This window comes from Artemia franciscana, chromosome 8, assembly GCF_032884065.1.
Source record: "Artemia franciscana chromosome 8, ASM3288406v1, whole genome shotgun sequence".
Lineage (NCBI taxonomy): Eukaryota > Metazoa > Arthropoda > Branchiopoda > Anostraca > Artemiidae > Artemia > Artemia franciscana.
Window position 1 is genome coordinate 2751753 of NC_088870.1, and position 27735 is coordinate 2779487.

Here is a 27735-nt window from a genome sequence, read left to right on the forward strand (position 1 = left end):
TGGCAGCTAAACCGAAACTTGGTGATACCTTTGGTTACCAAATTCCTTTCTTCCATGCCTTACTCGGATGCGATTCGACTTCAATTTATGGCATCCCGAGTCAAAAGTCATAGAAAACTGGGGGCCATCTGAGGTATATATTGGCAGCTAAACCGAAACTTGGTGATACCTTTGGTTACCAAATTCCTTTCTTCCATGCCTTACTCGGATGCGATTCGACTTCAATTTATGGCATCCCGAGTCAAAAGTCACAGAAAACTGGGGGCCATCTGAGGTATATATTGGCAGCTAAACCGAAACTTGGTGATACCTTTGGTTACCAAATTCTTTTCTTCCATGACTTACTCGGATGCGATTCGACTTCAATTTATGGCATAGGAAAATCTACATTACTGAGCCACGCAACTTCAAGGATGTCGCCGGACTATTCCTAGATTCAGCTTCTACAAAAGACAACATTAGAAAAGCTGTAGAGAAGTTCATGCTTATCTTATTTAAGGCTGCATAAAATGAAACAAGTCTTGACCAGGTCCGCTACAGGAAATTCCTAAAAAAAGTTGTAAGTTCTGGGAAGCATGTAGATGCAAAAAAGCTCCCACCAACAAGCGATGTTTGCAACTATCATTTACTTCGAGCATACTTCCAAGTACAAGTGTAAAAATATGTTGAGTGTCGACTGGATCCTTTGGAGTATGGCTGGAATGTGCGGAAATGGAGGATTACGACCTTTGCATTCAGATAGATCAACGGCACCGCCTTCCCTTATCTCAGTGTTTCACTGTAATTGCAAGAGTGATTCGAAGCTACGATGTTTTTGCAAAAAACATGGCTTAAAATGTACCTGGGCTTGAGGCAACTGTAAAGGAACAAGCTGTTCTATCTGCGAAACAGTTGGTGCCGGAAACCTTGAAGACGATGGTACGAAGAGGACCAAATTTTTGAATAGCTTTGCCGCCATCCCTTGAATCTCTGTGTTACTGTGATTTTTATCTGCCAGTTCCCCTCATCCTCTACATTCTTACTCACTTTCATAAGGCTGAGGTTCCAGGCATACAGGAATTTACCTGGACCCAGTCTTGGTTGGAGGTAGGAAGCATGGAATTAGGTGATATAGAATTTGTTTACTCAGGCAGGAAGGATGGGGTACACACACAGGGAGTAGGGCTCATGATGAATAAGGAACCTGCCCAGTCTTGTTAAGGCTGGGAAGGTATTGATAACAGAATACTAATTGCTCATGCTTAGCAATTAGCTAATTTCTTAGGATTAAACAGTTCGGGGTATCAGATATAGTAGTATATGCCCCTGTTGAACCGACTCTCAGCGATACTAGTGACTTATATGAATTTTACTTACAGTTACAGGAGTAAATAGACGGGGTTCCAGGTAGAAATATGGTGTTTTTACTAGAAGATTTTAATGCCCAGGTCGGGAGAAATAGGAATAGATGGTATCCTAGCCTAGGTAAATTTGGTAAAGGAAAAGAAAACAGCAATGGCTAAAGACTTTTGCAATTTTGTAGGTATAACAATCTAGTTATAGCCAATACAGTGTTTGGTCATAAAATGGCAACATGGTATTCACGTGAAGGTAAGACAGCAAACCTTAGTGATTATGTTATAGTAAACCGAAGACTGGCAGGCCCAATGCAAGATTCTAGGGTATAAGAGCGCTGTTATTGATGTTAAACGTAAAGATCACCATTTAGTAATGTCTAGTGTTAATTTAAAGCTGAAATTTCGAAAGAGTAATTACCTCCAAGGAAGCTATGATGCTGGTAGACTCCAAGATGAGAATTTGAGAGACACTTTCTAGCAACATTTGAATACTAAACTTGAGTTTAAAATTTGACAGTGTGGAAGATGGCTGGAATGATTTTAGAAAAACAATTTGTGAAGATGTTGATGTTGTCTTAGGGAATAAAGTTAAGACGGCAGCTCGGAATATTAGTAAAAAGCCTTAGGTTGAATAGAGAGAAGAAGGGGTTTCTACAAGAGTTATCTGAGTGACAGATCATATGAAAACAAAAGTAATATAAAGAAGGTGGAGAAAGCATTAAAATATGAACTGAGGAGGTGTGAAGTGGAGGCCATGTATAGAATTGCCAAGGATCTGGAAGATGCAGCTAGACGGCAAAATAGTAAAATACTGTACTAGCATGTAAATAAATTGAGAGGGAGTCGTCAATCCGGAAATGTCCCAGTTAAAGATAGGAACGGGGCCAAAAATTAGTGATAAGGAAAGAGTTAAAGAGAGATTGGCAGAACATTTTGAGAATATGCTAAACCGAGATAGGGTTGCAGGAAAAGATATAGAGGAAAATGAAAAAGTTCATTTTATATATATTATATATATATTATATATATATATATATATATATATATATATATATATATATATATATATATATATATATATATATATATATATATCATCCCTCCATGCGTCATTCCTAGGGCAGAAGAACTACGGTAGATAGTCATAGAATCTATAGTTTTCTAAGTGTTTAGTTAAATGGTACGGGTAAGGGGGGGGGGGGGGGGTGAGCATGCCACTCTTATTGGACCAGTACTTGTTTGTTATTTTTTAATAAGGCATGCCCACCTAGAGTCTCAGGCAGGTTGACCAAGAATTTCACATTGACATAGGACCATTAGATTGCCTGGAATGAGGGTTAAGGAAGGCATACCTACAAATTGTCTTAGGCAGGTTCAACCAAGAATTTAGAATTGACCCAGGACCGTTAATTTCCGCGGAATGACAGGCAAACAATCACCTGAAGTCATAACTGGGCCCATCTGCAATGAGCGTCAGGCAAGGCAATTGATTCATTTCATAAACTTAGACATTTACACTAATAAAAAGTTAATTTAATGTTAGTTCTATTTGTAAAAATAAATTTTTTTGTATTTTTTCAGAGAAGAATAGTCATGCATGCGTGTTTATTTATTCTGTTTTCACCATCGTTGACAGTTTCGTCCATTCCCAAAAACCTAGGGGGGGGGGATTTATCTTTCAAAATCTAGATGGAAGAGAAATGTAAATTTGTCATTTTTTCAAATTTTTCCAGTTAAAATACAAGAAAAGGACATTTTCCAATGAAATCACAGTCGAAAAAGACATTTTTCATAAGCTAGGGGGGCAAAAAATTTAGAGAGTGAGGAGAATATACCCTCCTTTGCCAGCCCCCTGCCCATTAAGGCTAACTGATCGTTTATCGTATTGAGAAAATATTTCTAAGATATTGGAGTGAGGTCTCATTCGAACGGAACTGAAAATTTTATTGCCCTTTTTGAGTAGCAAAAGCAGTTATACAACAGTAAAGTCGTGGGTTCTACTATTTTGCAGTTAAAAGCCACTAGTGTGGCCTAAATAGAGCAAAAACACTACGTAGAGAAAATTCCGAGATAGCCTATCGGTTTGAACTTTTTTTGAAAAAAAAAACAAACAAATCGGTAAAAAAACGAAAGAGTCCAAGCTGCACAATTCGGTTTCTGTACAATCCAAGCTGCACTTTTTGCAAATCAGCAGAAAAAAGTAAACTAATGCCTGAGCCAGTGCAAAAACTTGCTAGGTCCTGATGCAGCGAAGACCAATCAAGTTCAGACTGGGTACGAAAACAAGCAAATTTTCGATTTTGTGCAAATTTGAGCTAATTTCAAGATGTATAGTTTCGTGACGCGATGCAGAAACGATCAGAGTTCTGAATTAGTTCAATAACAAGCCAAGTCAATAACAAGCAAGTGTTTTTGGGGGTATTTCTTTATTTATAAAATCGATTGAATTTAGTAGACGATCTGACCCTGAATCCTTGTTTACATCAGTGGTGTCTAATAGTAGGACAGTTTATTCTCTTGTCATTGATCTGAAAAGCCAGTTTGCATATGATACTGTTTGTTTGTTTTATAAGCCCCCTCCTTTACCAGCACATCTGTTCTGTGATTTGCTTGATCAGCTTTCTAGTGTAGGGAATTTCTCTAAAAAAAAAATTCTCCTAATTTGAAGTTCACTTCTGGTCTTGTTTTCAGATCTTTTTGATCACTTCTCTATTTATCTGTCACTATTTGTGACAAAAACAGAAATTACTGTGAATGAAAAAGGTGAGTCTTCTTTTAGAACTTTTACAGACAAAGAAATGTCTAACTTAATACACAATCTCCAGAGCAATGATTGGTCTAGTGTTCTTGAAGCTAATGATGTTGAATGTGCAACTAGTTTATTTTTGCGTCGTATGAGAACTCTGTTAGATAAGCATTTTCCTCTTAGAACGAGACCAAGGAATTCTACACCCAAATGCCCATCAATGTCTAGAGGTCTGATCAATGCAACACATATGAAGGCATCTTTGTTCAAGGCTGCATGTAAAAGTAAGACACAGGATGAGCAAAAAAGCTGCATTTTTTTGCGCCGAATGAGTGAATGAGTGTAAGAGGAATTTGCACAAGGTTTGGACTGTAGGTGTGGACACAAGAAACTCGAACAGCCTTCCCCATGTCTGTATAGGAAAGCTGATGGTTCCAACGTGGGCAAAATATCCTTAGCGAGTGCCTTCAATTCGTATTTCGCCACACTTTCTCAGTTCTCTTTCCAATCCAGAGTAGAGTAAGTTGTTTTCCCTTGGTAGAAAAGTCTTTTTTCCTTTCCCAATGCAGTGCTACTGAGATTTCTAGTATTATTTCTCAACTTCTAAGTAGCCATTCAGTTGATAGCCTTGGTCTGAGCAATAATTTCCTTAAAAAAGTTAGTCAGTTTGTTTCTTACCCTATTTCACAACATAACTAACATCTTTCTTTTTTCTGGTGTTATTTAAAGTTGCTCCTGTTGTACCTTTGCATAAAGGGTAATTTATCTCTAATTTCAAACTATAGACCTATTTCTTTTCTTCCCGTTATCTATAAGGTTATTGAAAAAGTAGTGTATCGTAGACTCTCTTCATTTGTATTTAGTACTAATACGACTGCAGGAAATTCTCTCATAACTAATAATTAGTATGGTTTTCGTCCCACTTTCTCTACCTTGTATGCACTTGCAGATGCAACAGAGTTTGTTCGTGTTAATCTGGACAGGGCCTTGTGTGTTTTGGGTCAACTTCTTGACTTTTCAAAGGCCTTTGATATGGTTGACCACTTTGTTCTTTTGTCTACTATCTTTATTTGGAGTCATGGAGTCCCACTAGAATGGTTAAAGTCTTATTTGTCAGGGAGATCTCAGTATGTTTCGATCAATGGTACTTCTTCCTCTATTTTGCCTGTATTGAAAGGTGTCCCACAAGGCTCTGTGCTTGGACCACTTTTGTTTCTAATCTACATTAATCATCTTGTTGATGGTCTTCATCCCCATGTTCACCCTGTTCTTTTTGCTGATGACAGTAACCTTTTCATTGCTGTCGTGGACCTGCCATCTGCCACTTCTATAGCTCAAGGCCTTCTTGATAAAGTAAAGGATTGGTGCTGGTCAAATGGTATGGCTCTTAATAGCCGAAAGAGTGCCATTGTCAACTTTAGGACCCCTTACCGCATGAGAGACGTACGGGAGCCAATCACCCTGACTTTTGGGAATGATATTATATCACAAGCTACTATGGTGAAATTCCTTGGTGTGTATCTTGATTGTTTTCTTTCTTTAAAACCGCATATAACTTACACTGTTCCCTCATCCCCCACCAGTCCTCAATGTTGCACCGGGTTAACTCATTTCTTCATCTAGATGTTATGCTTTCTCTTTATTATGTTTTTATTTTTCCTTACCTTTCTTATCACTGCTCTATCTGGGGTAGTACTAATTTGCTCACTTCAAAGAGCCCAAAGTAGGGCAGTGAAGGCTACTTTTCTTCTCCCTAAGCTTTACCCTTCCTTTGATCTTTATGATGATACTGGAATAGCTCCGCTGGATCGTATTGTGGGTAAAAGTAATCTTTATTTAGCATATTCTGCATTTCTAGGTACACTTCCGCCACCTCTGCAGCAATTTTTTTCACGGACAGGCTTAAGTAGGTACTCTTCTTTTTTACATAGTTCTTCCCGCAGATTTATTTTACCCAAACGATCATCTACAGCAGTCCAGAGGTCTCCTGTTTATCAACCAATTCTATTATGGTGCTTTGTCCTTGGGATGTCCCTCTGTTTCTTTCTACAAAGGCAGTTCTTCGTCGGGTCTTTTCAGTTTAGCAATTTCTCTCTCTCTCTCTCTCTCTCTCTCTCTCTCTCTCTCTCTCTCTCTCTCTCTCTCTCTCTCTCTTTTGTTTTTATTTTCCCTGTTTTCTCTTTTCCTATTGTTTCTCCTTTTTTGGAATTCTTTCCCAACTGATATATATCTCTCCTATTCTTTTTAAAATTATTTTCAGGAATCTTCTTAACTTTTAAAGTCCTTGCTTATTTGTCTTTTTTTTCTGATGTTCTAATATCAACTTGGTCTTTTATGATTCTCTACTTTCTTGGTTTCTATTTATTTCTATTATTACAGTTACTACCAGTTTTTTTTTTACTGTATGCTAGTGTTTATTCTCCTCCATCTTTATTTTACATATATTGTTTGATTTAGAGTATTATTTATGGTTCTTTTAGTGCTTTATTATTGTGTTGTAATAGCACAATAATAACCTAACAAGCAAACACATTAACGCATAACAAGCAAAGCTTCCTGGGCCGAATAACTTTTTTATGTTTGTAATAGTGTTTTAGTATTAATAAAATGATTGATTGATGACTGGAGTCAATAACAAGCCAGTTCAATAACAAGCTGCCAACTGACTAGAGGTAAAGAAGACCGAAGTCATGAATCAAGAACCAAGTTGCAAAACCAAGAACCAAGGTGCAAAAACCAAGCTTGGTAGAACCAAGCTGCTTGATGACTGATTTGATGCAGAAAAGAACGGAGGCAGCAAAGAGAATATGAACACAAAGAAACCAAAGAAAAATAAAGAGAACTCATATCTAATAGAAAAAAAAAACTTTTGTTTATCACACGTGAGTTTTTTTTTAGTGTTTTTAGTTTTTGTTTCTCAGCCTTATATGTTATTTTTACTATATTTTAACTATTTAATCTAGTTTTATTCTCCTTTTTTCTAATTGATAAAAATTCCTGGATGTCAAATTGTAAATTTTACGGGCTAATTTTTTTTCCCCAAACTTCACAGACTTAACTAAATTTTACTAAATTTTAAGTAAATTTAAAGTAGAACTAAATTTTACTTGTTGTTATTTGTTTCACTTCATTTTAAATATAAAGCGCATGTGAATTTGGTCTAAAAAATTATTTAGTTGTACTAACCTTTAACTGGAGTTGTTGTTTTAGCAGTATATATCCAAATTCTGACACAAGGTCTTTGACGTTACCCCTAGTGTCTGAAAGGTCTACTCGGACGACATTTCGCACAGCCTTTTCCATCATATTTGCCAGGTAATCTGCTGTCACTAAAAAATTAATTAAGTATAAACTCGAAAGACAAAAGGATGAGATAAAGCAAAAAAAAGAAAATAAAAGAAAGCATCAAGTGAATACTAAAATAACTAATAACAAATATGCACAAATAAATGGAGTTTTTATTGTACTGGCACTGAAAAAAAAGAGGTATAAAATAAGAAAGACAACGGGATGAAAAAAAAAAACATCAAGTGAATACTAAAATGCCTAAAACAAAAATATGAACCAATAAATGGAGTTCATATTGCATTAGCACTGGAAAAAAGAAGCATAAAATCGAAAAACAACAGGATGAGATAAAGCATGAAAATGAAACAGAAGCATCCTCATGAATGCTAAAATGAATAACGACACTTTTGTACCTGTGCCTTAATACGCACGAAAAACTAAGAATGCGTTCCAGCAGCCCTTATCCGACTTACCAACTTGCTTAGTACTATTTTACCAGACGTAATCCATAAAAGATTACTACAAATACTTATCCAGCAGCTTGCCAACTGAAACGCTAAAGGCACCGAGGCAAATTAACTCCTGAAAGTGTGCCGCCGCATTTCACAACTACTGTTTCATTTTGTTCTCTAAATATAATTTCAAATATTTTCCCCCATTTTTGAAAAAACTGAATTTTTTGTTTATATTTGACGTGACTTATTCTCAGCTATCCTGTATTTTCTAGGGTTAGTACGTGTAACTAATCGGACAACTAACCCAGACGATTTCAAGTAGTAATCATAATAACCTCTGATGTCACTTATGTTCCGTGAAACGCCAAGGAAGGGTAATAGATCTTGTCAGGTAAGTAATTTTGAAATGTAGTGTTCGAACACACTATAAAGTACATTGATACATCTGTAATTAGCTCATTCTAAACATTCAATTTGCAGTAGTCCTTATTATTTGGTTATTTTAAAACATTATATGATTTCCTTTTAAATACAGAAAGATAATTAGTAGAAAAAAATTTTTCAGGAAGTGGTTTACGAAAGTAAACGTTTTTCTGTGGTTTTAGACCCCCCCCCCTCCTGCACCCAGAATTCACAAAAGAAGCATCATTACACAGTACACTAAAACCTAAAAGAATTTTAATTAAAAAAAATTAAAAATGATTTTAAATTTGGTATTAAGGCAGTAAATTTGGAATTACTGCACTAGAATTAGTTATTGTCAATAGGGTGACTTTTCAATTCTTTTCTATGTAATATCAGTTCCTAAAACAGAAGCACAACAAGAAACCCCTTTTTTAAATTAAAAGCCGTTTATCCCTTCATTTTGGGCCCAAACAAATAGCTTAATTTGCTCAACACTACCTTAATGCACTATTAGTATTTACATCGAAACCAGAGAATATGGAAACATTATATGGACAGGAACTTACATTAGTGTCGAGAAGAAAATTCACTAACGCTATCTAGCCTTTGGCAACTTGGTTTGACCCAAAACTGTGGGATTCTTTTTTTTCCCATGTACTTTCAAATACAGGGGAGGGTAAAGAAATCAGAATTATGATCCCAGTAGGCCTACCAGCTTAAAATCAACGAGACTAATAAAGCTGTCAAGATTTCCCTAGGCTAACTTGGGCCAACTTTATTCAGACTGGAGTTTAAGTTAAAATACTTCTTGAAAATAAAAATGATGACTAATTTTAACATATAGGGAAATGTCATCTTTGATTACTTTGTAGATTGATCATCAAATATCCTTCGAAATTATCTTAAAAATTTCCCAATTGCCTTCAAAGAGCTCACAGAACTGATCTGTCTTTATATCTTTACTCTAATTAACCATGGCTTTTATCAAGTTGATAATTCGAAGTTTTTTTTAATTAAGTTGCCAGACGCAACACGGTCAGTGGCGCCAGAAGTTTTTAATCCATATCTTTCCATATTACATCTTCAAAGATCCTCTTACAAGCGAGGGCATTGACAGGATTTTTGTTCTAGGGTGGTTTATTTCTTTTCAGGGGGGAGGAGTAATGAGAATCTACGAAAAAACTTACAAAACACTTTAACATGTGCTTATATGCATTTCTGTTATTGTTTTGCAAGTCTTCCAAAATTTAGAGGTTGGGGTGGGTGGTTCAAACCCTGTATCACATCCCCCCCCCCACCTGGATACGACCTTGGTTACATTTTTTTTCTATTCTTTTCAATCAAGGCTACAAATACATCAATTCAAGAGCAGCTCAATTGAAAGAAAATTAACTTACAACCGGATGGAAAGCCTCCATTATGCTCATTGCTAGAAAAAAGAGGAGGAGCCAGAGGTGTGACATCACTCTTTGCATCGCCATAAGGAAAATCGCTACCAGTTAGATCTTCTCCGTCCCTGGAGCAAGACTTAACTAGAAAAGAATTTAAAGTAAGGGTAATTTGGAGTCATTTGATAAAACAAACAGGTATATTATATTTTATCTATGGAAGATTTTGAAGATATAAAAGTTCAACTAAAGTTTGGCGCTTTTAATTCAATGTTTCAAACTTTAACGGTCTTTTTTTTGTCAGCGTGTTTACATTGAATGCATAGCAAAAGCTATTCAAGCTAGAAACCGGATTTTTTTTTTGCAAAATAACCTAGCAATTATTACCTTTGTTCTAGCCCATCTAAAAAAAATCACTGAGAAAGAAGATTTTTTTACAGCAAAACTCACCAAAAATCGCTAAAAACAGATATTAAGTCTTTGAACCATTAAGTCTTATTTTTTCTTCTTTAAATTAGAAATTTCTACATAGTTCTATTTTTGGGCTCGTCATGGACAAAGCAGCGCTACCATTCCTCGGTAGACGAGAAATTCCCAGAAATAATTTCTAATTATGGAAAAATGGAACAATACTTAACTAGAAAAGAAATTATAAGCAAGCACATTTTGGAGTTTCAAACCAGCATAATGTATTTGATATTTTATAGTAATTTGATCGAAATGTGATATCTGGAAGATGAAGCTAGATAGCATAATAGTAAGATATTGTACTGGCAGGTAAATAAATTGAGAGGAAGTAGTCAATCCGGATTTGTCCCAGTTAAAGATAGGAAGGGAGCCACAATTAGTGATAAGGAAAGAGTTAAAGAGAGATGGGCCGAACATTTGAGAATGTGCTAAACCGAGATACTGTTGCAGGAAAAGATAGAGAGGAAAATGAAAAAGTTTGTGATACTTTGGATGAGAAGGCAAATTTGTTTTGTGAGGAAGAATTAGCGTCAGTACTAAAAGGATTAAATAATAATAAGGGTCCAGGTGCTGATAGTGAGGTAAATGAGTTTCTTAAATATGGTGGCTCTGAGTTTTTGAAAATGGGGAAGTACTTAACGATTTTAGGAAAACCTTAATTAAATTACTGTATAAGAAAGGTGATAAGAGTAAGGTAGCAAATTACTTAGTAACAGGATTCTTTTTAGACTGAGAGATGCTGTAGACAAAGTTTTAAGAGAAGAACAGTGCGGTTTTAGAAGAGGTAGAGGATATGTCGACCAAATTTTCATTCTTAGGTTAACGATTAAGAAGTCCCTGAGTTATCAAACACCTTTGGTCCTCAATTTTATTGATTATGAGCAAGCGCAAGGTTCTATTGATAGAAGAGCTTTAGCAAAGGTCTTATCCTTGCATGGTATACCAGACAAATACACTAAAGTGATTAGTACTATGTACGAGAATAACACTGCTGCGGTTAAGGGATGAAATAGAGGTTACCAGCTGGTTTTATATTAAGCCATAAGGAGTACAAGGAGTTAAGCAGGGTTGTGTTCTATCCCCCTTCATATGGATCATTTTGATGGATCTTGTCTTAAGGAGCACAGGAAAGGCAATAGGAGACCACGGAATCCAATGGTGAAAAACTCTCCTGGACTTTGATTATGCTGATTTAAGTATCCTAGATGAAAGTGTGAGCAAAATGAATGAACTTTTAGAGGTTTTGCGAGTTCAGGGTGCTAGAATAGGTTTGGAAACTACTGTTAAGAAGACTAAGGCTAGGAATAAGTGAAGATGTAAAGATGACGCTAGATAATACACAGTTTTTCACAGTTAAAAAAAAAATGTGTGGAAGAATAGGAGGATAATCCTGCAAACCAAGATTAGAATATTAGAAGCTACAGTGACGACACTGGTCAAACATGGCTCTGAAGCATGGGCGCTCCGAAAAGCGAATGCAGATTTACAAGATCTTTTCCAGAGAAATTGTCTACCGATTGTTCTGGGTACCCGGCTGACTGACCGTATTTCAAACAGCAGGCTGTACGAACAATGTAGTTCAATATCGTTTTCTAAGGCTATAATAAAAGTAATGAAAGAAAGGTTTGAGATGGCTAGGGCACGTAGTGCCAATGAAGGATGACAGATTGCCGAAGAGTGTCCTTTGAGTCCAACCGTCTAGAACTAAACAAAAAGCAGGTCGTCCTCGTCTGGGGTAGGAAGACGTCATAAAGAAAGATTTAAAGGAAATGGGAACTTCGTGGGAGGGTGTAAAAAGGGAGGCTTTAAAAAGATCAGGATGGAGGAGGAGCGTGCGTAGCTGTGTTGGCCTCAGGCAGCTTGGTGCTGCGGTGAGTTGTTAGTAGTAGTAGAATTAGTATATTAACTTTGAATATGAACTACATACTGTAGAAAAATATCAAAATGGGCGTACAAATATGAGGTCAGACTCTGGTTAGCTAGAACACTTTTTGAGTCACAAGACTTGGAACTGTATAAAAAAAAAGAGAAATGATGTCAGTCTAGTTAATTTATATGTTCAGAATGCCACGAAAATATTTTTAAATTTCTTGCCTTTGTTGCTGGTGTAAAGGAAAAGGCGCAAACACATGGCTAAAGTTTACGTTGTCTGTTATCTATTATGATTTTATCAGTCATCCTATTAGTATAAAGACTAGAACCAATGGTTTCGCTCTTGGACAGATAATTCTCTGAAAAAAAACTTTTTAAACGCTTTTACTTAACTTCTTCTGTTTTGGGGGACCAGATCTCCAAGTGCAGAAAAAATAGAGCCATTCGAAGCAGTCACGTACGCATGGCTTCTTTTCGGGGGGGATTAATAATAACAAAAAGGGATTTTAGCCTGTATTATGAATAAGCAATGCCCGGAAATTCGGAAGAGTTTATGATTTCGAGAGGGGAATCCATTCCAGTGTGCGTTCCTAATTCCACATTTATGCACGATTTTGTTCAATCAAAGTCTTATTTGTAGGGCTCAATATAAAAAGATCCCTTTTTCGCAGCAATGGTGTCAATTTGAAGAAACTAATTCCAAAAATTACGCATTTACAATAAAAAGCACCGAAAATGCCAAAAGATGAACAAACCTTGGTAATTTGGCCTTAGAATAATCACAGCTAACGTAATGACAAAAACGAGGACTGGGGCCTGATCATTAATGTTAAAATAAAACGAACTAACAAAATATTTCTAAATTACCTGTATGGTCATTAAGTACTTTGACTAAAGAGAAAGTGAGATATTACTTTCTTACAGTTCTGTGGCAAAACTGAGTTTTAATTTCAGCTCAAAGAGCTCATACTTCAGACGTTTTCTGTTTTATTTTACAACCATGTTCATAGAAGAATCAGACTGGCGCTAGTTTTCTTCGATAACTGGCACTGGTGCCTATTCCTGGCAACAACATCTAGGGAACCTCAATTTAATTGCTCAAGAATAAAGGAGAAAGGTCTCGGTTAGAAGAAAAGTGGGATAAAAAAAAAACAACTAAAAAATATAAATTACAAACATCATCAAACGACTACCCTTATAAGAAAGAAGAACAAAAGAATTTTTGAGGCGAAGGGGAATCTGAAACGATCCTATTAAAAGGTCATATTATACAAGGCTTTACTTCATTTTTTACGTAGCCTACTAGTCCTTTTATCTGGGACTCGTTACTGACGCCATTACTCAAGCTGCGATGTTCCCTATTTATAAGACTTCTTCTGTAACGGAGGCCATGGCAAATAATTGAGATACGTTATTTGGAAGCGTAGTTCTCATACAGATACAGATATACAAAACGGCTCAGAAGTTAAAACGGTATTCACATGATGGTAAGACAGCTAACCTTGTTCATTATATTTTGTAAAGCAAAAACTGGCAGGATCAATACCAGTAACTAGGGTAAACAGAAGTGCTGATATTGATGTTAAAAGTAAAGATCACCATCTAGTAGTGTCCAGGGTTAATTTAAAGCTGAAATTTCGGTAGGATAACTACCTTCCAGGAAACTATAACATTGGCAGACCCTAGCATGAGAATCTGAGAGAAACTTTCAAGGAACAGTTGAATACTAAACTGGAGAGTTTAAAATTTGGCAACGTAGAAGATGATGGAATAGTTTTAGGAAAATAATTTGTGAACTTGCTGATGGAGTCTTAGGGGAAAAGTTAGGAATGCAGCTAGGAATATTAGTGAAAATACTTTGTGTTTAATAGAGAGGAGAAGAGGCTCGTACAAGAATTATCTGAGCGATAAATCATATGAAAATAAGAGGAATATAAAGGAAGTGGAGAAACCATTAAAATATGAACTGAGGAGGTGTGAAGCGGAGACCATGGACAAAATTTTCGGGGATCAGGAAGATGCAGCTAGACGGCACAATAGTAAAATATTGTACTGCCATGTTAATAAATTAAGAGGGAGTAGTCAATCTGGACTTGCCCCAATTGAAGATAGGAACGGGACCATAATTAGTGATAAAGAAGGAGTTAGGGAGATATGGACAGAAAATATTGAGAATATGCTAACGCGGGACAGATTTGTAGGAAAAGATAGAGAATGAACTGAAGAAGGTTGTGACCCCTTGGATGTGAAGGAAGATTTATTCTGTGAGAAAGAATTAGTGAAAGTACTAAAAGGAGTAAAAATAATAAGGGCCTAGGTGCTGATAGTGTGTTAAATGAGTTTGTTAAATATGGTGGTTATGACGTTAGAAATAGGTTGCTGAAGATTAGACATAATTTTTGAAAAAGAGGAGGTACCGAGCGATTTTTAGGAAAACTCTAACTAAACCCCAGTAAAAGAAAGGTGATAAGCATGGGTGTGGTAATTATAGAGAAATTAGCTTGGTTCCTGTAGGTAGCAAATTACTAAGTAAGAAGACATCTTTTAGACTTAAAAATACCGTAGACGCAGTTTTAAGCGAAGGACATTGCAGTTACAGGAAGGGTAGAGGATGTGTCGACAAAATTTTCACTCTTAGGTTAATTAAATAAAAAAAACAAGTTTTTTTTTAACTGAAAGTAAGAAGCGACATTAAAACTTAAAACGAACAGACTTTACTCCGTATATGAAGGGTTTTTTTCTCCTCAAGGCCCCACTCTTTACGCTGAAGTTTGACTCTTTCTTTTAACTCTACCTTTTAAAACAGTAAAACACTTTAGCGTAAAGAGCGAGGCGTTGAGGAGGAAAAACCCCTTTCATATACGGAGTAATTTCTGTTCGTTTTAAGTTTTAATGTCCCTCATTACTTTCAGTTAAAAAAAACTTGTTTTTTTCATTTAATTTCTGAATGTTTTTGAATTAATGCATGTTTTGATTTTGGCTCTCCACACATAAATAATTAAAACGAAATTTGCATATTAATTTTTTTGGCTAAATGGCTTTCTCATAGTTTTAATCGGAAGATTTTGAGAAAAAAGGAGCGGGGGAGGAGGCCTAGTTGCCCTCCAATTTTTTGATTATTTAAAAAGGCAACTAGAACTTTTAATTTTTTACGAACGTTTTAATTAGTAAAAAATATGCATAACTTACGAATTAACTTACGTAACGAACTTCTATATTCGTATTCTTTTATTACGAACATGAGGGGATTCCTCCCCTCGTCAATATATCGGTCTTTACACTAAAACTTGAATTTTGTCCAAATTCCTTAAGAATGACCCCTGAATCACAAAGGCCATAGAATAAAAGGTTGAAATTACTAAAAATACTTTAGCGTAAAGGGCGAGGTATTAAGAGGAGGTGAACCCCTCATATGCGTAATAATTCCTTTTCGTTTTAAGTTTTAATGCTGCTCCTTACTTTCATTAAAAAAAAAACTTTTCATGTTTATTTTTTCATTGTTTTTTTTTAAATAATGTTAGAAAGTCCTGCCCCCCTTCATTGAAATTCCCTTCCCCCATGACAAATTCCTCCATGGAAAGATCCTTCCACGTACCCCCTCAGCTCCTTCCCCCCCAAACCAAAAATTTTTTCCTGAAAACGTCTTTACACTTCCCAATAGCCATTAGTATATGCAAACAACGGTCAAAGTTTGTAACTTGCAGTCCCTCCCACGGGGACTGTGGGGAAGTAAGTCGTCCCCAAGGACATAGTTATTATGTTTTTCGACTATGGTGAATAAAATACCATCTCAGAATTTTAATTCGGTGACTTTGGGGAAAAAATGAGCGTGGGAGGGTGCCTAGGTGCCCTCTAATTCTTCTGGTCACTTAAACAGAGCACTAGAAACTTTTAATTTCCGTTAAAATGAGCCCTCTCGCAACATTTTAGGACCACTCAGTTGATACGATCACCCCTGAAAAAAAAAACAAATACACATGCATCTGTGATCTGTCTTCCGGCAAAAAATGCGAAATTCCAAATCTTTGAAGATAGGAGCTTGAAGCTTCTACAGTAGGGTTCTCTGATACGTTGAATCTGATGGTGTGATTTTCGTTAAGATTGTATTACTTTTAGGGGGTGTTTCCCCCTATTTTCTAAAATAAGGCAAATTTTCTCAGGCTCGTAACTTTTGATGGGTAAGACTAATCATGATGAAATTTATATATTTATATATTATTAAAATGCGATTCCTTTGATGTAACTCTTGGTATCAAAATTCCGTTTTTTAGGGTTTCGGTTACTATTGAGCCAGGTCGCTTCTTACTACAGTTCGTTACCACGAACTGTTTGATAATTTAGAAGTACCTGAATTATCAAACACCTTTAGTCCTCAGTTTTATTTATTATAAGGAAGCGTTTGATTCAGCTGACAGAAGAGCTTTAGCAAAGGTCATAACCTTGTACCAGACAAAAAATACATTAAAGTGATTAGTGCTATGTACGGGAATAACAAAGCTGCAGTTAAGGTAGGAGATGAGGTAAGCAGTTTGTTTCGTATTAAATCAGGAGTTAAGCAGCGTTATGTTCTATCCCCATTTATACGAATCGTTTCGATGGTCTTTGTCTTAAAGAGCACAAGAAAGGCAAAGGGAGAACACAGAATCACATGGAGAAATAAAACTTTCCTGGACTTATATTATGCTGATTATTCAAGCACCCTAGACGAAAGTGTGAGCAAAATGAATGAACTCTTGGAGGTTTTGTGTGTTCAGGGTGCTAGAATAGGTTTGAAAATTAATGCTGAGAATACCATGCCGCCAAGTGTAGAAATAAGTGAAGATGAAAAGGTGATTTTGGGTAACAAAAAGATCAATCCAGTGGACGACTTCACTTACCTTGGTAGTATTATTAGTAAAGACATTGGGAGCAGTGAAGGTGCTAAAAGTAGTATAGCCAAGGCTCAAGGTGTTTTTTCATATTTGAAAAAATATTGAGGAATGTGAAGATGAGTCTTCAAACCAATATTATATTATTAGAAGCTACAGTGATGACAGTGGTCAAATATGGTTCTGAAGCATAGGCACTCCGAAAAATAGATGAAAATTTGCAAGATGTTTTCCAGAGAAATTGCCTACGGATTGCTTTGAGTACGGATTGCTTGAGTACTGGACTGACTGACCGTATTTCAAAAAGTAGGCTGTATGAAAAAGGGCAGTTCAATCCCGCTTTCGAGGGCTATAACGAGAGAAAGGTTGCGATAGCTAGGACACGTTCTGTGGATGAAGGATGACAGATTATCAAAGATAGTCAAACAAATATCAATATAAAAAATTAAATTAAAAAAGTTTAACAGTTTGTTTCCCTTCTCTCAATTTATTTGTCTTTTTGTGTGTTCTTCTTTTTTCTTTCTTTTTTACTGCAAAATACAAAATTGGATCCATCTCGGCTTCTGATTTTTTTATGGCTTTTGACATCTGAAGTATCAATTTTTTGATATCTCTCATCCTCATCTCATTATCATCCAATTGAGATAATGGATAAAATTTGAGATTGATGGAAGAAAAAACTAAGCGTCATGTTAATTGACTATCAATTATGTTTTTGTTAAAAAATTGTCTTCGTACTTCACACATTGTACGGTCACAGATTACTGGGAGTTTCAAATAACTAATAACAAAACTTACACACGTCAGAAAAGGCCATTGCCAGGTGCTCATCTGTAACTTCGTCCTTAACCCCCTCCAGCAGTTCTGGCATCGAACTCTGCTCCACTTCTTTGCCACTCGGCTCTTCGACAGGCTCTTCAGCAATAGGGGGTATTTTGTATGAGTTTTCAGTGGCGGAACCTCTTCTACGAGGTGCATTTCCGAAAGTTGGGGATACCACGTCACTTGTATTAAAAACATTCAGGACTCGGGATGGAGTGATAGAGCTCATTGGACTCGACGCGATTTGCACTGGGGAAAATACGGGACTACCTATGAAAAAGTCATGCTTAAGCTTGTTCATGTGTTAAGAAAAAATTTATGATTACAATCTAAATGAAACATCCTGAATAAAGCAAAGGCTACTACTACTATTACTAGACTAACAACTCACTACGACGCTAAGGTGCCTGAGGACAACATGGCTGCATACATTCTTTCTCGAGCCCAATCAATACAAATTAACCCCCTCCCACGAAGTTCAAATGTCCTTTAAATTATTTTTTATAGCCTCTTTTCATTCCCTCAGGGATGAACTGATTTTCGTTTGGCTCCATAAAGATGACCAAGAGTACTATCTTTGGCAATCTGTCATCCTTCATCCCTAAAACATGACTCATCCATAGAATTTGCCTCATCTATAAAACATGACTAAAAGGCGACTCATCCATAAAACATGACTCATCCATAAAACATGACTAAAACAGGACTCATCCATAAAACATGACTAAAACACGACTAATCCATAAAACACGACTCATCCATAAAACATGACTAAAACACGACTCATCCATAAAACATGACTCATCCTTAAAACACGACTAAACCCCAACTCGTCTATAAAACGTGACTAAAACACGACTCATCCATAAAACATGACTCATCCATAAGACATGACTTTTAAAATTTCTTTCATTATAGCCTAAGAAAATGGGATCGAGTTTTCGTAGAGCTTACTGTTTCATATACGTTCAGTCAAGCGAGTACATAAAACCCTCTTTAGACAGTTTCCCAGGGAAATATTTAACGTTCGATATTTAACTAAATAGTTTGATGAATATTTAAAAAAAAATTAAATGAGATTTAAAAAAATTTTAAATACAATACCGTAATTAAAATTTTAAATCGAATCTTTGATAAATATTCCTCAGTCTTTTGAAACAACACGTTTTACGTAAACAAAACAAATAGCTCCAGCAATATTAAAAAAAGGAAAAAAACGACAATCTAGTCTACAAGAATGCTACCATTTTAATCTACAGAAGCTTAATGACATTAATTAGTAGCCGTCTGAAGCTACAATATGACATTTTGTTCTTAATGTTTTCTCTTTTTCTTTTGTTCCTTTTTTCCGGTTATGTTCCTTTATGTTCCTATTGCGCTCCGAAAAACGTTGGAAGATTGGCTAGATGTTTTCCAGAGAAATTGCCTAAGGATTGCCTTGGGTACCCGACTGACTGACCGTATTTCAAACAGTAGGCTGTATGAAAAAGGGCGGTTCAATCCAGCTTTCAAGGGCTATAACGAGAGGGTAAGAATTTATTAAATGAGCAGCACGCACCAACTTCCTTATCAAACACTTCGTGGAAACGAACTGTAAGTAATATAATAATAATATAATATTTTATAATATAATAACAAGAGAGATAGAGCAAAAAAAAAAGTGAATTAAAAACATTATAAATATTTCTTTAAATTCATCCCCCCTTATTAAAGTAACTAAATTAATTATTTTCCCTATCACGAGGTGCAAATACAAAGAACAAAGGGAGGCAAATATAAAGAGACATAGGTACAATTTTTTTTTAATGTCCTTTTTATTCCAATGTAGGAACGACGCAATTGCCCTCTTCTCCTGCCAGCTACTAGGGTCCTAATGCCTTTTTTTTCATTGAAAATGTCATTATCCTGAATATCCTTTACAACCACTGGAAAAGACATAGGACGTCATAAACGGAAACAAGCAGCAAAAAAGTACTTTCAAGCATCTTTGAAGCTACTCATAGCATCTGAGAGTATTATTCTATTCACTATTGGAAGTAAAGCCCTTTGGGGGGTTTCACAGAAACTAGCAATGAATTTAGATGATTTCTTACAAATATTAAATAAAAAAAAAGTTTTTTTTTTAACTGAAAGTAAGGAGCGACATAAAAATTTAAAGCGAATAGAAATTACTCCGTCTATGAAAGGAGCTGTTCCCTCCTCAACGCCCCGCTCTTTACGCTAGTTTGACTCTTTCTGTTAATTTTACTCTTTAAAACAGTAAAAAACTGTTTATATTAGTAAGTTATATGCAAGACCATCAAGTCTGCCTTGGTTTTGTCCTTGGTTAGTAGCGGCAGATTTTGTCCATCCCCTACCATACCCACCAAATTTAGTTGGCAATTACTTCCTGAGATCAGTAGCGGCAGAATTGTCCATCCACTACCATACCCACCAAATTTAGTGACAATTACTTCCTGAGATCAGTAGCTGCAGATTTTGTCCATCCCCTACCGTACCCACCAAATGTATTGGCAATAACTTCCTGAGTTCCTGCCGTTTAAAAACATCTTGAGCCGTTTGAAAAATATAATTCGGACGTGGCAAACAGACCAGAGTTCACTATAAAAGCACAGGAGTGATCAATCCTATCTATTTTGACACGCAAGTTTCTTAAAGGTCTATTTCCCCACAGCCCCCACCCCGACTGAATTCCTGGGTGCACCTATTTCTGTGCGGCTGCAATGATTCTTCCCACTTCAGTTGCAAAGAATCCCAAAAATATCAGAGGTCGTTGTTTTATGTACGGCAGAGTACATGTACTTTGGGTAACTAAAAGACTTGGGAATTCATCCATGAATCATCCATGTACAGTTAAATGTTCGAGGTAAATCCATCGTCACCTCCGTGTCGTCTTGATGAGGGACACCTGACCTATTTTGGTCCTTACGTACCCGTTCGTTATCTTCTGACTCCAATAGATGCTAAGTTGTGCGTGGAGGTATATGTTTTCAAAAGACTGAATTCGCCTCTGTTACTCCTGGTTGAGATGCCATGTTTCCGATGGAAAAGCACGACGTGCGGATTTTACTCTTAAAAAAGAGAAGTCTGATCGGAATAGGACGCAATCGATGTCGAAATTTTTTTTTATCCTTTTGATGGTGGTATGACTGGCAATTACTTGTAATTCTGGCAATGATTCTTTGGCTATACATCCTCAATAGCCAAAGACGAGGTCGATAGAATGGACCTCTTAGATAGAAATAGGTCAAAAGAAGTCACTTGTTATTGGCTTTTACTACTGACTCATTAACACAGAAAACGCCGAGAAAACAAATCACTGCTGTCATTAATGATCCCACAACAAACATACATCTGAAGGAGGGCATAACCTTTATCGATTATTCACGTTCAGAAGAAATACCCATAACAAAAACCGTTACCCTACAACAGCTTAGAGGAAGCTGAGTCATTATTAATAGGCCTAAATATAGAAGAAAACAAAACGGTATAAAGATATAAAAGCCCCATGCGAGTGTTCAATAGACAAAAAAAACAAAACATGTTGTTAATTAAAACTTGGCAGAACGATACAATCAGCCAATACATTCCAAAACTTTTCATCTCTTAACACGCCTTCCATTATGATACGGCATAACAATTAAATATGATACATTTACAACAACTATATACTCACATATATATATATATATATATATATATATATATATATATATATATTAATACATTTAAAAAAACATTAATTTATTTATGTGTACAAATACAATACAGACTTACCACTCGACAAGCTACTAAGTGACCTTGAAGTCCTTTAATCATACTACTATGATTCCTTACATTTCTCAATGGAGATATTTTAATAGAAGGTAGCCTGTATAGACGGTAGATACCAAAATTTTGCAAACATTTTTAGGGGAGGTTATATTGTAAACACATACAATTGAGACAAATACATGTAACAAATGCAAATACAATGTATAAAATGGATAGAATCGAATTTTATTTAAAAAATTTCCATCACAGCATGGTTGTTGCCGAATTTGAATTCGAACAAAAACACAAAAAAACAACAAAACTTTAAATTGAAAAAAACCCCGAATATTTCGGCTCCACGTCCGGGAGCCTTTTTTAGAGTGAAAAAGCAAACTTTAAAAACTTAAGATTTTACACAGAGAGGGTTTTTTCTCATAAGAACCACATTGTTGAAGAAAATACAATATACTAGATGGTACTCAAGACCGTATCGAGGGAGAGTAGAGGATTTGAGCCCCCCCCCTCCCCTCGAAATTTTTTGTCCTTCTTGTAAAAAAGTAACAAAAATGCATAGAAAACAATTTTTGATGCGTTTTTAAGGTTGTTTTCTAGTGAACCTTACAAAAAACAACCAGAAAACAAATAAATAAATGTAACTCCCATTTTAAACACTTGAAAACTGCACTTACAGAGACAAACGAATTTCTATAGTACACAACAGAGAGTTCTCCTTTTTACTGTCAGATTCTTTGACCTATTGCCATATATATTCAAAATTTTAACCTAGTGATTTCATGAGGGGTGGTGTATTTCTAAAACCCAGGGTTTTATGAATATTCTTTCGAATAAATGTGGTGTTCATTTTTAATACATCTCATTTTTTAGAGGGTTTTACTTTTTAAAATTTTTTGTCCTTCTTCCTTAAAGTTTTTTTCCGTTGAAAGAGGCTCCCGGATGTGGAGCCAAAATACTCGGATTTTGTTTTCGGTAAAATTTTGTCGTTGTTTTTTCTTTGTATTTTTGTTCCACTGCTTTATTTAAAATAAACCCGTTTTTCTTTCTCAAATTTTCGTAAATGGAAAAGCAGTGCAGTCTAAGAAATTATACACAAATGTAAACAAACAAAATAGAGACTTACCGCTTGATAACCTACTGAGACTCCCTCGAAGTCCTTTAATGACATGACTATGATTCATTTCATTCCTTAATGGCGAAAATACGTCGCTGTTGTTGCTGACCACGGATAAATTACCTCCAAATAAATGTTTTGTCTCAGCTGACTTTTGGCTACCTCCAGACTATAATGTGAAACTCAATGTGGTTATTGATAGTCTCAGTATTCTATATCTACAATATCAACTAATTGAAATAAAAAGTCTCGACAAATACTGTGTAGAAATAGTCTGACTATGATAGTGGAACCTCACGGTGGAACTGACTTGAGTTTGATAACTTTCCGTGATTGTACTAGGTACCCAGAAAATGAGATTTTTCGACCCAATTTGCCAACAAAGGAGGATTTTACACATAAGCCATTACTTTTCCTGAAAAAAGCTTTCCTGTAAGTATAAAAATTAACATTTAGAGAATTGTTTTTCGCAAAAAAAAGAACAAAAAAGGAAACCAAAGAACTGTTAAAATATGAAATTGAGGGGCTAAATCAGTTGACTTATTAAATTCAATTTTTCTTACTTTAGCGACTATTAACTGTGGACGCTACATTATTCACCATATAGGTTTTTCACCAAAAATGTAACTGAAATAACCCTAAAATTATGGATTGAAATTAGATTGGCTTCAAGAACGAAAGATCTGCTTATTTAGGAAAACTAAGCAGAAAGAATAACTTCTAAATTCATCCAAGTACAGCTATGGTGACATTTAAAACTCGTCAAAAAATTATTCGCATGCTTACATCAGAAAACTTATGGACTGTACTCATATTCTTTTAATACTTGCGAATCTGCTCCGGATAATCGTGTTATTCCGTCTTTCTTCGTACATGATATGCAATTTAACCATTATTCGCAAGGTAATAGAGAACATATCAATTATTTTAATGTATCTAAGCTCAAAATCGGCATTTGACAATATATTTAAGACATGTAACTCATTCAGTCTGGAGTCCCACAAGGACTTTTTTTTAAAATGAAATCTACTACTATTGCTGACACCTCATTGCAACACGAAGCCACGTGAGGCAAACACAGCTGCACAAGCTCCTCCACCAAACAGTCTATCAACGCTTCACTCTTTATCCCCTCCCATGAATTATAAATTTCCTTTAAATCCTTTCTTGTAACCTCTTTACGCCTCCTCCAGAAATGAGCTGCTTCTAGCTTAGCCCTAGACGGATTGCAAAAAGCACAATCTTCGACGATTCGTGAAAACAATCCTTCAACCGTGAATAGTGGAATAGCCATAAACAAAACGAAAAAAGAACATTTTATCTTAAGTAAAAATTCACCCAGCGATATGTTTGGATATGGGACAATCTCTCAGCACAAGTACTTCCCGAAGGGGCATGCTTAAGCACTCTTACGAAGACTTTAAGGATGTTTTAGCTACATTTATTAGAAACATCCCATGTCCCTTGTACGACGCTGACCTCACAAACATCATGGCCTCAATCCAACTTGAATGAAATGGTGTCTGGGCGGCCACAACGATGAGAAATGACTGGCGACTCTTCTTGGATGCCCTAAGCGCCTCTTGAGGTCTGAGGTAAGGATGTCCCCTTGTCCCCAATCCTCCTCGGATTAAAATATTTATCCACTAGAGTTGATTCTGGAACCTAGTAATCAAACAGGACATTATAACCAGGTAAATATACAAAAATTATCTAGAAATATTGAAAGATATTTTATTGTAATTTCTCTTTCTTTTTTCTTTTGGGGTTGTTTTATACATATATAGGGTTTCCTGACAAGCTTTAAGGGTTTTATGTTCCAGAAACGAATAGAGCACTTTGTTTTATAATCCACCTGCGGCTCGTAAAGTGTGTAATTGTTCCAGATGTTTATTTACGCTTTATTGACTTGTGGGATTCTAAAATGGATGAGCTAATGTTATTTTGTATGTGTTTTTCTGAACAATTTTACTAGTAGGCATGTATTTCACAGGTTTTACCTATTATAGGGATACAATAAAAGAGCTTTATGGAAGACACTCCACCTTTTCGGGTAACGAATTTAATGCGTCGAAACCTATTCAGACAGGTAGTATTCCCCTGAGGAGCCCTAATGTTAGGTAATCACTTGGAAATATTTCGATAGATTTAAGGTGCTTTTGCTTGTAATTTTACAACGGCTTACATTTATTAATGATAACTTTGCATGGATTTGGAGATTTTGATTTGGTTATACTGTTTTGTCCTGGGCAATTGGATAGGTGAGTAAGGTCACTTATCCAATTACCTATATCCAATTACCTATCCAATAAGGTACAATACTTTTTTTTCGAATTAATTAATTACATCTAGCACATTATATATCTTATATTTTATTCTATTATTATTTTTATTAATCAATAGAATACCAATAGGGTTATATCAATAGGATACTGCAGAGATTACGAAGGAAAGGTTAAGGCCTTGGCAGCGCCATAGTAAAGATACCGAGCCAACAAGCCTACAGGATTGATAGTAATTTTAGCATATTTTGTTGTATTATATATCTTAGATTTTATTGCATTATTATTTTTATTAAATTGTTTTTCTTATTTGTGTAAACGACAAAGAAATATGATGAATTGATAAAAAAAAAATTGGTAAAGTTTCTACCAATTTTCCTTCACTATTTCAAGAGCACCAATTTACAAAATGTAGAGGCGTGGGTGGGTGGTTGTATTTTTCAAAATCAAGGAGCGAGCAATTTTGTTGTTCAATTTTTTTCAATGGATACCCCCCCCCCCGGAAAAAAAACCATTTCGATGGAAATACCAACATAACCTATTTTTTTTCCAAATACAGAGGAGAGGGGAGATATATCTAGGGGGAAAGGAAATGAACCCCCGCACTAGCGTCACTGCTCTATTTTTGTCAACAGCCCTTTGTGCCAAACATTGATTATGAACCTACATTTATTACTACATGGAGAGAAATGCACTTAATTATGTACTCGGAGTAGTCAATAGGTTATAGACATAAGCAACATTGAACTAAAATAAGCGCGTCCTATATTCCAATTTTTTCTTCGTGTACTTAAGGCTTGGCACTTGGCACAATTTTTGACTTAATCAGGCTTCGCTCAACAAATGTAAAAATTTTATTTGTGAGGCATATTCAAAAACTAGTTCTGTAAGGAGCTCATTTATGAAATAAATGAAATTCATTTCATTTATGAAATGAAATGAAGTAGCATAATTAATTATTGGCAGTAATATTGGTTGCCTTGATTGAACACCTAGACACAAAAGAATCCTATGAACTTACTTCTTCTAAAATTTTTCCACTAGGTGACTCTGGTTTCTCAGGAGCTATGGGTGCAATGTTCTCTTTTTCTTTATTGGCTGGGGGTGGGGTTTTTTCTTCTTTAGGAGCTTCTGATCTTGTACGGGGCAATTCATTTCTAGCTTTTTTAGCAGTACCATGAGCTGTTGCATTCCGTGTTGGCTAAAAACACAAATTGTTAGTTATTTATGGATGAATCTAACGGTTCGTAGTAACAAACTGTGAATTGTAGCCCAAACTCTGAAAAAATTAGTTCTGATGACTATTTGCATATCCCAAAAATCATACTTATATGATGATTCCAAATGTGAATCACCCATTAATTTTAGAATTACCCACTAAAGTCGTCACCGTGAAAAATGTGCATAATTTTTCAAAAAAGAGAAAAAACCCCTCAAAACAGAGAAGTGGTGTAGGCGAAAATCATACCATCAAAAGTAGCATATCCGATAACCCTACTGCATAAGTTTTCAGATCCTATCTACAATAATGCAAATTCTATATTTTTTTTTGCCAAACGGGTAATCACATCAAATAATGGCCCCGGAAGGTTGCGAGAGAGTTCATTCTAACGGAAACTGAATGTTCTGGCCATTTTTTTTGTTGCAAAATATCAATTTTTGCCGATAATTCGAGGCTGGACAAAATTATTATCTATTATATACAAAAAAAATTAATTATTATATACAAAATAAACAGTGGCAGGGACGTACGCAGGGTGTGGCTCTCTCCCCGAAATCCTAAGCTTTTCGAATTTCTAAGCGTTGTTTTATTCAAATTATTGAAACAAATTTCTTTGTCATTAGCCCCCCTCCCCCTAAAATACCTTGTACGTGCCCAAACAATGGTATACAACTGTACTTCCAGCTATTACGGAAGAGGGCCAGCGGATCTTTGCGTGGGTGTGAGTATGAACTGCCTGTAGCCCCAGAAAGCGCATTTTTATGCCCAAACTTTTGGATTTTCGGTGAGCCCTCAGATAGCTATAAAAATAGGGAGAAGGATAGGGGAGAGGAACTTCCCCCTAATCTCCCTTTATTCTGACGAGTTTTTTTGCACTAAGCCCATAACATGGGTTCTGCGGGGTGACAAATTCTCTGATTTGTTGATTGCTGACCGAGATCCGTTGATTTTGAATTTAAAAAAGAGGGAATAGTTGTGGGAAAAGTCAAAGTCATGGCCAATTGTAGAAAAAAGCCAAGACAGATTGTTGAATTAAGTGGGCAGCCCAGTCAAGGGTTAATTTTATCCCTTTGATTGCCATTGTTACTGTCTGCCATTTATGCTACACCTTTCCGTGCATGTGTGTCCCTTCACAAATGCCGAACTAGAGTCGTACCTGTTGGAGGTTCTCACTGGGGAACACACGCAGGTTGACTACGGGTTGCCTTACTTGAAAATTTTCCTCTCATGGCTATCACTCGACAATGGCTATCACTCGACTAGAGTCAACCCTCTCATGCTAATTCACGGTGAGTTGGGTTCAACCTGTTGGAGGTTCTCTCTCAGGTTAATTCACGGTCGAGGAAGGGGGAAGCAGCATATTGACAAATTTGGCAATCTATTTACAACTGATTACCCCGCCAAAGAAATGAATATGAAAGGAAATAACGAGTCCAATTCAAGGCCTACAAGGGCCTCCTGCAATCTGCCTCGACTCTTATGCAAGTGAACTTGCATTTATAAGCCAAGGGATTTGGGCCAGAAACAAAAATTTCAACTGTCTGTAATTGACTACAAAAAGTGGAGTAGACATGGGCTAGATGGGAACCCCAAATGAGAATGAGTATATTGTTGGTATGTGTGAAGTGGATGGTTACTACCACTTGAGCAATGGTCTAACCATTGACGGCTTTAAGGATTCGTCCTTTAAGCGGCAAACA

General features: G+C 36.0%; 1 protein-coding gene and 1 long non-coding RNA gene across 2 annotated transcripts in view; one reads left to right on the forward strand and one right to left on the reverse strand.

The window, feature by feature from the left end:
- Nucleotides 1–27735, reverse strand: part of LOC136029879 (protein NEDD1-like) — a 66207-nt gene that overhangs the window by 2290 nt on the left and 36182 nt on the right. Inside the window, exons 7-11 of the mRNA XM_065708358.1 lie at nt 25835–26014; nt 22541–22700; nt 17626–17919; nt 9629–9763; nt 7270–7412 (exon numbers count right to left, since the gene is read on the reverse strand). Coding sequence (XP_065564430.1) covers nt 7270–7412; nt 9629–9763; nt 17626–17919; nt 22541–22700; nt 25835–26014 — 912 coding nt within the window. The remainder of the gene's footprint in view (nt 1–7269; nt 7413–9628; nt 9764–17625; nt 17920–22540; nt 22701–25834; nt 26015–27735) is intronic.
- LOC136029885 (uncharacterized) overlaps nt 24430–27735 on the forward strand; it is a 55186-nt gene continuing 51880 nt past the window's right edge. The window contains exon 1 of the long non-coding RNA XR_010618132.1: nt 24430–24477. This is a non-coding gene — a long non-coding RNA (uncharacterized LOC136029885). The remainder of the gene's footprint in view (nt 24478–27735) is intronic.